The sequence below is a fragment of the Oncorhynchus clarkii genome, chromosome 26 (assembly GCF_045791955.1).
Source record: "Oncorhynchus clarkii lewisi isolate Uvic-CL-2024 chromosome 26, UVic_Ocla_1.0, whole genome shotgun sequence".
Taxonomy (NCBI): domain Eukaryota; kingdom Metazoa; phylum Chordata; class Actinopteri; order Salmoniformes; family Salmonidae; genus Oncorhynchus; species Oncorhynchus clarkii.
In genome coordinates, this window is record NC_092172.1 from 8,110,172 (window position 1) to 8,123,536 (window position 13,365).

At 41.1% G+C, this 13,365-nt stretch overlaps 1 protein-coding gene across 1 annotated transcript in view; it reads right to left on the reverse strand.

Annotated features, from left to right (window-relative positions):
• Window positions 1-3,208: 3,208 nt before the first annotated feature.
• LOC139385078 (anoctamin-1-like) overlaps window positions 3,209-13,365 on the reverse strand; it is a 52,525-nt gene continuing 42,368 nt past the window's right edge. Inside the window, exons 21-25 of the mRNA XM_071130123.1 lie at window positions 11,743-11,895; window positions 11,133-11,185; window positions 10,807-10,991; window positions 4,860-4,965; window positions 3,209-4,704 (exon numbers count right to left, since the gene is read on the reverse strand). Of these exons, the coding sequence (XP_070986224.1) occupies window positions 4,492-4,704; window positions 4,860-4,965; window positions 10,807-10,991; window positions 11,133-11,185; window positions 11,743-11,895 (710 nt within the window). The 3' untranslated portion in view covers window positions 3,209-4,491. The remainder of the gene's footprint in view (window positions 4,705-4,859; window positions 4,966-10,806; window positions 10,992-11,132; window positions 11,186-11,742; window positions 11,896-13,365) is intronic.

The window sequence follows — 13,365 nt, forward strand, 5'->3', positions numbered from 1 at the left end:
TGCACTGTGATAGTCTCAGAGGTCCATTAAAAGCGCAGAGAGCATCATGAAGAACAAGGAACACACCAGGCAAGTCCGAGGTGCTGTTGTGAAGAAGTTTAAAGCCGGATTTGGATACAAAAAGATTTCCCAAGCTTTAAACATCCCAAGGAGCACTGTGCAAGCGATAATATTGAAATGGAAGGAGTATCAGACCACTGCAAATCTACCAAGACCTGGCCGTCCCTCTAAACTTTCAGCTCATACAAGGAGAAGACTGATCAGAGATGCAGCCAAGAGGCCCATGATCACTCTGGATGAACTGCAGAGATCTACAGCTGAGGTGGGAGACTCTGTCCATAGGACAACAATCAGTCGTATATTGCACAAATCTGGCCTTTATGGAAGAGTGGCAAGAAGAAAGCCATTTCCTAAAGATATCCATAAAAAGTGTTGTTTAAAGTTTGCCACAAGCCACCTGGGAGACACACCAAACATGTGGAAGAAGGTGCTCTGGTCAGATGAAACCAAAATTTAACTTTTTGGCAACAATGCAATACGTTATGTTTGGTGTAAAAGCAACACAGCTCATCACACTGAACACACCATCCCCACTGTCAAACATGGTGGTGGCAGCATCATGGTTTGGGCCTGCTTTTCTTCAGCAGGGACAGGGAAGATGGTTAAAATTGATGGGAAGATGGATGGAGCTAAATACAGGACCATTCTGGAAGAAAACCTGATGGAGTCTGCAAAAGACCTGAGACTGGGACGGAGATTTGTCTTCCAACAAGACAATGATCCAAAACATAAAGCAAAATCTACAATGGAATGGTTCAAAAATAAACATTTCCAGGTGTTAGAATGGCCAAGTCAAAGGCCAGACCTGAATCCAATCGAGAATCTGTGGAAAGAACTGAAAACTGCTGTTCACAAATGCTCTCCATCCAACCTCACTGAGCTCGAGCTGTTTTGCTAAAATTTCAGTCACTCGATGTGCAAAACTGATAGAGACATACCCCAAGCAACTTACAGCTGTAATCGCAGCAAAAGGTGGCGCTACAAATTATTAACTTAAGGGGGCTGAATAATTTTGCACGCCCAATTTTTCAGTTTTGATTTGTTAAAAAAGTTTGAAATATCCAATAACTGTCGTTCCACTTCATGATTGTGTCCCACTTGTTGTTGATTCTTCACAAAAAAATACAGTTTTATATCTTTATGTTTGAAGCCTGAAATGTGGCAAATGGTCGCAAAGTTCAAGGGGGCCGAATACTTTCGCAAGGCACTGTACCTGTTTCATGTCTCCCTATCAGCCACAACGTGGCATTCAAACCTCTATGCCCAAACCATAGTCTACTCCACACAACTTCCTCTCTCCTACATCCCATACTCCCCACCTCTTCCTTTACTGACTGATGCATGCAATAAAATTGCCTCACTTTACTACTGGCATTCGACTTGCCCGTCTTCACACTAGTCAACACTGAAGCCGAATCAGAGCAGATCACCACCTCGTGGTTTCACCTCCTCTACCCATCTCAAACCTACAATCATGGCCATCATCTCTGCCCCATACACTGACACAATCAGTTAACCGTGTACATACTCCAACATTAAAATCTGGGATATACACCACAGCCCCCACCCTTCCACTGACTGGATCCTTTGAACCATCTCAATATATCCTTAAAAACAAATAAAGTTGATTATCTCTACATCTCTCCACACACCTTCTCACGTCCTTAACCCATCCTCTCCTAGCCTCAGTCATGTCCACGTACACTCTCTGCTTACCCCCTCCTTGCCCCACACATGCATGCACACGCACACGCACACACACACACACACACACAACAGCGCTTGCCAATGCTTCGCTTTGATTTACACTGGGGGTGCTTTTGTTCCATGTTCAGGGTAGACAACAGTAGACATCAATTCTATAACGAACACATGATACAAATACACATACACTTCTCATAACTTGTATTATTTTATTGTAATTAAAATATCCTAAAACTTTTACTTTAGGCTGACAGACCTCTAGTGGAAATATAAGCCTGAAATATGAAATAAATATAGTACTATCCTAATCAAATATAGTTGTAATGTTGCTGTACAATTCAGGCAAATATTTAAACACCAAGTTCTTCTCTACTGCTCTAGTATACCAAGATGAATATCAAGGATTGAAATATCTAAGTATCAGTTGGGAATAAGATGCCACTAGCTCAAAAGCAAGGTATTGTGGCTGCCATTCAGCATTGGCCTATAAGTCATACAATGCACATACAATATTAGTAGTTGAAAAAAAACAACAAGAACATGTCCTTGAATCAGAAATTAAAATATGAGGTGATGCAATATTCTGCAATGTCCTAACAAATACATTTGAGACTACGTTAATGGCCATCAGAGTTCTTTCTATAAGCAAAAGGAAAGACATCTCATATAACCAGTATCAAAGTACAAACACCTGGGTATGCATCCAGGAGTAATGTAATATTACAAACATTTTATATTGCAAGAGGTCAATGTTGATACATTTCAATACCGTAGACACACAAAATAGAAGTTGAACAGTTAACAGTTGACAGTTAAATATCGTACATATCATTGAAAATATAAAATATATAATAATTGTTAATAATGTAATACATTCCAACAGTCTGGGGGCCAGGTTCCATGCCATTCCATTGACGTGAAGTATCTACATTTTTTCCCTGTTTGATCAGAAGAGACTAAATCAAAGGTCTGTCACATTCCTAAACACAGACATAGAATTACAGATCCTTCTGTATGAGAAACAGTGGTCACAAACAAGCAAAACATGACATGGTACCACAAAGGATAGATTTTTAAAATGTTTCTTCTTGTTTGTTTTTGTGCTTCATTGGTAAATATGTCCTTGGTTTGATCATGAGGTTTTTAAAATGTTTTTAATAATGTTGTTTTTCTTGTGTTAAGACAAGATGGATGAACGTTTCTCCTCTTTTACAAACCCTATACACTGAGCGTACAAAACATTAGGAACACCTTCTCTTTCCACAACATAGACTGACCAGGTGAATCCGGGTGAAAGACATGATCCCTTATCGATGTCACCTGTTAAATCCACTTCAATCAGTGCAGATAAATGGGAGTAGACATGCTACAGAATCATTTTAAAGAATTGAGACAATTGAGACGTGGATAGTTTATGTGTGCCATTCAGAGGGTGAACTGGCAAAACAATAGATTGAAGTGCCTTTGAACGGGGATGGTAGTAAGTGTCAGGCGCACAGGTTTGAGTGTGTCAAGAACTGCAACGCTGCTGTTTTCTTTAACGCTCAACAGTTTCCCGTGCGTATCAAGAATGGTTCAGCACCCAAAGGACATCCAGCCAATTTGACACAACTGTGGGAAGCATTGGAGTCAACATGAGCCAGTAACCCTGTGGAATGCTTTCGACACCTTGTTGAGTCCATACCCTGATGAATTGAGGCTGTTCTGAGGGCAAAAGGGGGCGCAAGTCAATAATGTTTTGTAGACTGTGTATATTGATAGGATTCAATATTGACAATGTATTGGATATGCATTAAAAAGTATTGTTTACTCACAAATTATATACAAAATGAGCTGACAAAATACCTTCTTCCTCCCCTTGAAATAGTTGTTGACATAATCATCGATGCTTGGCTGCTGTTTGACAAATAAAAGTGATCTCGCTCTTTTGTCCATAATAATATCATCGCGTAGGCTATATGCGCAGTCTAGTCAACAGCGCGCAGATACGTTGGCTAGAGCGCACTTACCAGAATGGGCACACTCGCTATATAACGTAACATTTTTGGGGGTGAGAAAACATCAGTCAATTTGAAAATGTGATGGAAACCTTTAACTTGTAGGCTATTTTGTGTTCGGTATGTGGGAATTGAACTGTAAAATATATGTTTATGTGCACTAAGTCATCATGCACATACTTTCATCTGCAACACGTATATTTGATGGAAACATCTCTGGTGGGAAATGTTGTTTTTATGCGGATTGTAGAATATTTGCATGAAAATCTGTCGATGGAAACCTAGCCCACGATAGGTATGAATTAGTATAATAACAAACAGGACATAAAACACATGACATAAGGGAAAATTGGCATGGTAAACAAGCAGAATGGCAAGCTCCTTTACCTGATCTCAGTGTCTTAAAAAGGCAAAAGTTTCAAAATAAAAACATTAGCTAGCAAAATTGCATATTCAAAAAAGATCGACATGTTTTCCTGCATTGTATCATTTTTGTGCAAAAGAGAAAAACAGCCCTCTGAGCCTTCTGCCTGATACCTGGTTCACCAAAGGTTGGGCAATGGCTTGCTATTAAGTCAGAAAGGGTGCACGTGCAGAAGCCTGCCAATAGCTGCCTCCCTCTTTTCTTGAGTAGGCCACTGTGTATGTGGAGTGTCCAAGTCCAGACAGGGGGGCTGAAGGTTTTTGAACAGACCAGATGAACGGGCAGATGGAGCCACCCACCAGGGCACTAGCAGTTAGAAGGTGTATGTGAGGCAGGGCGAGAGCGGGGCTGAAGAGGACTTTGGTTGGCGTGGCTGTCTCGGAGGAGCTTCTTGCCCTCTTCCTCCTTCATGAAGAGCTCCACCATCAGGACCTTCTCCTTGTGGATCTGCAGACTGATGTCCTTGGGGATGTCTGGGATCAGCCAGTCAACAAAGTCACTCATCAGCATCACCACGTTCTAGAAGGAGAAAAGACATTCGCAGCATTTCTTTCACAATTCCTTCAATAATATAACCAAAAACAGTTATTCAAAATTATATGACAAAATGCTTTCAGCATAAAAAGATTGAACCCTCAATGACTCATATGTTTGTTTTTGTGTAGGCATCTGACCTGAAAAACGACGACAAAGGCCAGCCGGCAAGCCAGTATAGCCCAGAACTCTTTGGAGAGGTCATAGGGTGTGTTGGACCATGGTGTCTCTCTGTAGTCCTTGTATCTGGAGAGGGGATTGAATTGGCAAAATGATTTACTATAAATGACAACGCATCCAACCAGTATGATAGACTTCACACACATTCTCATGACGTAACACCTATTTGAAACAAGGCACAGTAAACATGTCGTCCCCTACGAATGATGCAGCGCCCCCACTTGGGAAAATTAGTGGCAACAATTCAAACGGGAGAGGTTATCCGGACACGCCTAGTGCCCAAATTGTTGACGAGAGTCCACTGGAGACGAATGGATTCGGTTCAGTCAGTCGTCCTGATGAGCCCTTCCCAGCTAGCTAGTTGATGCTGGCAACAACAGCAGCACAGCTCTAGTTAAAACTTGTAAAAGAAAGTTATGTTTTTTTCGATGGGCGAGGGAGAAAAAAACCTGCAGTATTGGTTACCATCTGGATGTCATCGTGACATGCCAATAAGCTAACGTAATGACGAGTCGGTGTGAATGACAAGAGCAACAGTGTTATATCGAGGTGTTTCCCAATTACCAATGTTGCTTCCCACCGGTCAGCACCGGTCAGCTGTATCACATGTCGCTGGCGGTAGGTACGTTAGAAAATATTTTTCATATATTTTCTATTTTATGTTTAGCTCAAATAATATAATTTCAGAATATGCATTAAGGTGTTATGTCATAAACATGGCAAAAAAAATGTAGACATTAATAAATGCTTATTTTTTACAATGGTGGGGTAGCGTCAAAACAGCGCACTCTGCGCACTCACTTCAAAACAGCGCACTCTGTCAGTCATGTAGTGTATATATGCACTGAACAAAAATGTAAACGCAACATGCAACAATTTCAAAGATTTTACTGAGTTACAGTTCATATAAGGAAATCAGTGAATTGAAATAAATTCATTAGGCCCTAATCTATGGATTCCACAACTGGGAATGCAGATATGCATTTGTTGGTCAAAGATACCTTTAAAAAAAAGTATGGGCGTGGATCATAAAACCAGTCAGTATCTGGTGTGCCTCGTGCAGCGCGACACATCTTCTTCGCATAGAGTTGATCAGGCTGGTGATTGTGGCCTGTGAAATGTTGTCCCACTCCTCTTCAATGGCTGTGTGAAGTTGCTGGATATTGGCGGGAACTGGAACACGCTGTCATAAACGTAGTTCCAGAGCATCCCAAATATGCTCAATGGGTGACATGTCTGGTGAATATGCAGGCCATGGAAGAACTGGGACATTTCCAGCTTCCAGGCATTGTGTACAGATCCTTGTGACATCGTGCTGTATATTATCATGCTGAAACATGAGGTGATGGCAGCGGATGAATGGCACGACAACGGGCCTCAGGATCTTGTCATGGTATCTCTGTGCATTCAAATCAAATCAAATCAAATCAAATCAAATTTTATTTGTCACATACACATGGTTAGCAGATGTTAATGCGAGTGTAGCGAAATGCTTGTGCTTCTAGTTCCGACAATGCAGTAATAACCAACAAGTAATCTAACTAACAATTCCAATTCATTCAAATTGCCATCGATTAAAATGCAATTGTGTTCCTTGTCCGTAGATTATGCCTGCCCATACCATAACCCCACCGCCACCATGGAGCACTCTGTTCACAATGTTGATATCAGCAAACCGCTCGCCCACACGACGCCATACACGCTGTCTGCCATCTGCCAGGTACTGTTGAAACTGGGATTCATAATTTGTCCACTGAAGTAGGTTACGACGCCAAATTGCTGTCAAGTCAAGACCTTGGCGAGGACTACGAGTACGCAAATGAGCTTCCCTGAGACGGTTTCTGACAGTTTGTGCTGAATTTTTTGGGTTGTGTGAACCCCCAGTTTCATCAACTGTCCAGGTGGCTGGTCTCAGATAATCCTGCAGGTGAAGAAGCCGGATGTGGAGGTCCTGGGCTGGCATGGTTACACATGGTCTGCGGTTGTGAGGCCGGTGGGACGTACTGCCAAATTCTCTAAAATGACGGCTTATGGTAGAGAAATGAACATTCAAATCTCTGGCAACAGCTCTGGACATTCCTGCAATCAGCATGCCAATTGCACCCTTCCTCAAAACTTGTGACATCTGTGACATTGTGTTTTGTGACAACACTGCACATTTTAGAGTGACCTTTTATTGTCCCCAGCACAAGGTGCACCTGTTTAAGGATCATGGTGTTTAATCAGATTCTTGATATGCCACACCTGTCAGGTGGATGGATTATCTTGGCAGAGGAGGAATGCTCACTAACATGGATGTAAACACATTTTTGCACAAAATTTGAGAGAAATAAGCATTTTGTGCATATGGAAAATGTCTAGGATTTTCTATTTCAGCTCATGAAACATGGGGCCAAAACTTTACATGTTGCGTTTATATTTTTGTTCAGAGTTTATAAATCATTGTGCACAGTGTTTCATTCTCTCCCGCTTGCCGACTGCAAAGCACTGCTGAGGGAAGTAGCTCGATAGTGTGGCCAATATCATCACGCCAGTGTGACAGCTAAAACCCATTTATTGGAGTGATTTTCACCCAAAATGTACAACTACAGCATTAACATCTATATTTGGGAAGGGAAAAACAAACAATTACTCTGATTAAAACAGAATGATTCTGGACACTCTCCCAAGTCCCCACAATGCAGACAAGTTTTAAATTAGCACTGAATTTTCTAGCCACAAGCATAAACTAGCTAGCTGGGGAAGGATCATTAGGATGACTGACTGAACTGACTGAACCCAATCTGTTTGTCCCTGCTCAACTCTCACTGCGTGAAATACGTCGTCAATTATGTGAACAAGGTGTGTCTGTATATCCGTGCCCAATTCAACCTAGATTAACTGAAAGTAACAAAACATGTGGCCGTTATAGTGCCACCGTGTGGTTGATATTAATGTTCTTGAGTCTTGAGAAGGGTTGCAAAGGGACAATATATTACTGGAAACTTGTGAAGTTTACCAGTATACAACTAGAATGTTGATTTCATTCAAGGATTATATGTAATCTATCACAAAACAGACTATTACAGGTGTCTGCAATTATCTTTGGCCCTCTGTGTGGCCTTATCACGTGAAATATATGAAAAAATGATGCTGATTTTTTTTTTTATAGAACGACAAAGCTGTAAAACATTATCCTAAACCATCAACTTAGTGAATACCATTGGTGTTTAATATGAGTGTTTCAGTATGATCCCTTTTGTTATATACTTGTATATATTTTTCACTGAAGCTGGAGACTCATATCTCCCTCACTAGCTTTAGTACCAGCTGTCAGAGCAGCTCACAGATCACTGCACCAGTACATAGCCCATCTGTAAACAGCCCATCCAACTACCTCATTCCCATACTGTATTTATTTATTTATCTTGCTCCTTTGCACCCCAGTACTTCTACTTGCACATTAATCTTCTGCACATCTACCATTCCAGTGTTTAATTGCTATATTGTAATTTACTTCGCCACCATGGCCTATTTATCTTACCTCATTTGCACATGCTGTATATAGACTTTTTGTTTTATTTTTTTCCAATGTATTATTGACTGTATGTTTTGTTAATTCCATGCGTAACTCTGTGTTGTTGTATGTGTCAAACTGCTGTGCTTTACCTTGGCCAGGTCGCAGTTGTAAATGAGAACTAGTTCTCAACTAGCCTACCTGGTTAAATAAAGTTGAAATAAATAAATAAAAATGACTATGTCAATATGTACACTATATATAGAAAAGTATGTGGACACGGCTTCAAATTAGTGGATTCGGCTTTTTCAGCCACACCGGTTGCTGACAGGTGTATAAAATCAAGCACACAGCCATCCAATCTTCATAGACAAGCATTGGCAGTAGAATGGCCTTACTGAAGAGCTCAGTGACTTTCAACATGGCACCGTCATAAGATGCCACCTTTCGAAAAAGTCAGTTCGTCAAATGTATGCCCTGCTAGAGCTGCACCGGTCAAATGTCAGTGGCGCTATTGTGAAGTGAAAACGTCTAGGAGCAACAACGCAAAGTGGTAGGCCTCACAAACTCACAGAATAGGACCGCAGAGTGCTGAAAATCGTCTGTCCTCAGTTGCAACACTCATTACCGAGTTCCAAACTGCCTCTGGAAGCAATGTCAGCACAAGAACTGTTCATCAGAGCTTCTAGGTTTCCATGGCCGAGCAAGCCTAAGATCCCTATGTGCAATGCCAAGCGTCGGCTGAAAGTGTGTAAAGCTCGCTGTCATTGTACTCTGGAGCAGTGGAAACGCGTTCTCTGGAGTGATGAATCACGCTTCACTGTCTGGTAGTCTGACGGACGAATCTGGGTTTGGCAGATGCCAGGAGAACGCTACCTGCCCGAATGCATAGTGCCAACTGTAAAGTTTGGGGGAGGTGGTATAATGGTCTGGGGCTGTTTTCCATGGTTAGGGATAGGCCACTTAGTTCCAGGGAAGGGAATCTTAACACACCGAAGCATACAATTAATTTCTATACGATTCTGTGCTTCCAACTTTGTGGCAACAGTTTGGGGAAGGTCCTTTCATGTTTCAGCATGACAATTCCCCCGTACACAAAGTGCGGTCCATACAGAAATGGTTTGTTGAGATCGGTGTGGAAGAACTTGACTGGCCTGCACAGAGCCCTGACCTCAACCCCATCAAACATCTTTGGGATGAATTGGAACGGCGACTGCGAGTCAGGCCTAATCGCCCAACACCAGTGCCCGACCTCACTAATGTTCTTGTGGCTGAATGGAAGCAAGTCCCCGTAGCAATGTTCCAACATCTATTGGAAAACCTTCCTGGAAGAGCGTAGGCTGTTATAGCAGCACAGGGGGGACCAACTCCATATTAATGCCCATGATCTTGGAATGAGATGTTCAACATCATCAAACTGGTGGCAGTTGTGAAAAAAGTCAGTAGTTGGAAGAGTTGTAGAGTTTACTGAAAATAATGCTAGTGTTGATTAGATCCTTTTTTATTAATTAGGCTATTTTTCTCTTGAACCATATGGATTATCTAATATAAACTCATGGACAATATGGACACAGATACACTACCGGTCAACAGTTTTAGAACACCTACTCATTCAAGGGTTTTCCTTTATTTGGACTATTTTCTACATTGTACAATAATAGTGAAGACATCAAAACTATGAAATAACACATATGGAATCATGTAGCAACCAAAAAAGTGTTAAACAAATCAAAATATATTTTATATTTGAGATTCTTCAAATAGCCACCCTTTGCCTTGATGACATCTTCGCACACTCTTTTGATTTTGATTTGTTTAACAATTTTTTGGTTACTACATGTTATTTCATAGTTTTGATGTCGTCACTATTATTCTTCAAAATTACCGTGGTAAATTACCGTTAGCTTTAGTCAATAGCGGCCATATTGTTTTAATTACTAGTCTGGAACATATTACGTTGAGCCCTTTCGTGCAAGTTTTGTGCAGATCAATCATTCGGTGCTAGAGGAGTAGCGTTTTGTGTGTTTTTCACAACATTCAAAATGGTGGAAAATCCATCATGGTGGACCTTTTGGATCGCTGAGGCAAATATTTTACTTGCGAGGAGAGGGACCTACAGTATGTAGTGAATTTCATGACATTATGCCAAACAGAGTGAGGAGCGTGACCTTTCAAAGTTGTAATTTTCAATCGCTTGTTATAGCACTACCATCTGGCCAATCACTGTCATTTTGTAAATGTCGGACCTCTATGGCAAGACATCATTCACCCAAGTTTCGTCAAAATCGGTCCAGTGATGTCTGAGATATAGCGTGTGACGTACGCACGTGCACACACATACGGACAGAGACAGATTCATAGTCCCCTTCCTGATTTCATCAAAGGGGACCATAATATTTTGAATGTCTTACCTGCATATCTGCACTTCATACCCCAGGTGCATTGGCTGCAGAGGGGCAGTGCCAGGCTGGAAGTCACTGACGTTGAAATAGGACAGAGTGTGGTTGACAAAGCCGTGCATGGAGCCATCAGGGCTGTACATGTACTGGTAGACTAGTCGAGGGATGAAGTCGGACGTGAAGGAAATCACAAACGCCTGGAGAGAGCAGACAGAGGAGAGGGGAGAGGTGTGATGACCAAAATGATCTTCAAACGTCAACATTGTGTAATCTTGACGACAGACCTGGAAATAATGAGCACTTTAAATGTTTTTATTAATGTGAAGGTATGTACTTACATTGACAATGACTGCTACTTTGCTGAGCCCTCTCAGAAGATTATACCAGATGCCTGAGAGAAGAAATAAGATATGGAGATTTGCCCGAAACACCAATAACTGGGTAGACAAGGGGGCTTTATATGTACCTACTTTACTTAGACATGGTAGATGCAATGGTTAATTAATTGGTTGAAAAAATGTATTATGGTCACATCATAAATGTGCACCACCAGAAAAACATTGGCAAAAATAAATGTGTATCCCATTGATAGTCACTGAATGGATATAATGATAAGGTGTTTTAAGGATCATTCGATTTTACTAGATTATTGTATTATAAAAATGTATCGCATTCAAACCAAATAGCCACAGTATTTGGTCAAAGTCAGAGACTGACTCAATGATGTAATCACACAAACATGACCAAAACATTTGTGAGGGACCTGTGTTTTCAGATGGGAAATTCCTGCTACCTATTTCAATTTGGTATCTATCATGTAGGGCCAATTCTGGGAATCTCCAATTAAGTCAAATTCAATTTGAAAAGTGGAAGAAATTAGGTTAAAATGTCCCCTTTAGTATAACATCAATAGACCAGTGCTGTTAAAGTCTGGAGATGGAAACCTACCAATGTCTTTTGCTCTGGCTGCGATGGGCCTCCTGACCTCTGTCACAAACTTCTTAGCATCAAGACGGATCTCGATGATGTTGTTGAGCAGAGCAAAGAGTGGTGCCAAGGGAAAGGAGGCCACAAACAGGGTCACCATGCCAAACTGGATGACTGCGAGTTAAAAAACAAAACAGATATATTCAACTGGACATTATGACCACAAGGAAATCAACACAAAGCTTGCTGGGTAGATTAAGTCTCAAATTAGATAACTGGAGCACAAGTATAGAGGGAAGTGGAAAGAGGAGCCGTTAATAATCTACTTCTAATACCGTACTACGCAATATATGCGTTTCCATTTTTTTCCCATTTGAAATGCACAGTACACACTACAAGGAGAACACATGAGAGATGAACATGTCTAAGCAAAAAGTCATGAGATGGTGGAATGAGAGCATGCCATGTTTCTGCACTTGCTTTCGGATGGCCACAGTCAGAAACTTTACTGAAATGTACTAGGTAAAACTTCCAGAGATCCAATCAAAAAAACGTTTTATTTTTTTAAAATGTGCCCACTTCACACTCTGAATGGGTTCAAACACTCTGGCCTTTTGTGCCTGCATCCATATATTAATCCTAGCTGGTTTTCAGTTGAGTACCCTTGAAAAAGCCACTTAAACAGGCATGCCTAAAAACCTAAAGATGGACTGAATCTTTGAGTCGGTGTAGATAGGACTGCTATGCCACAACAATATGACTGTGCTTCTATAGCTGCTACCCAGAGATTTCTAGTTGATGAAGTTGTACAGTATAACTAGTAGAAATAACAACTAGACATATTGAACTAACCCTGGAATCATCACCATAACCCTTCTTTATGGCTTCTGTGTCACACCCTGACCATAGTTTGCTTTGTATGTTCTATGTTTTGTTTGGTCAGGGTGTGATCTGAGTGGGCATTCTATGTTGGATGTCTTGTGTGTCTGTTTCTGTGTTTGGGCCTGATATGGTTCTCAATCAGAGGCAGGTGTTAGTCATTGTCTCTGATTGGGAACCATATTTAGGTAGCCTGTTTTGTGTTGGGTTTTGTGGGTGATTGTTCCTGTCTTTGTGGTTGTTACACCAGATAGGGCTGTTTTTTTTTACGGTTCTTGTTTTTGTATATTGTTCTATTTTCATCTTTATTAAAGATGTATCAAAATAACCACGCTGCGTTTTGGTCCGCCTCTCCTTCAACAGAAGAAAGCCGTGACATTCTGTGTATCAGGGTATGGTCATGGAACTGCATTATCAACACTTTAGTTCACAATACTGTGAATGAATTCCATACAGTAATTATTCATGGTTTATCCATTGCACGGATCGTGAGAGGGAGCAGTAATATTTTTTATGACGGATATGGTGTGGGGAAAGGGAAAGGGTATACCTAGTCAGTTTTTACAACTGAAACGTCTTCCGCATTGCCTTAATCGACCGGGGAACAATGGGTTAACTGCCTTGCTCAGGGGCAGAACGACAGATTTTTTTTACCTTGTCAGCTCAGAGATTCGATCCAGCAACCTTTTGGTTACTGGCCCATCGCTCCTGGTATACAGTAAGTAATGTAGTAGTATCAGTATGTTATGGCACAGATGTACAGAC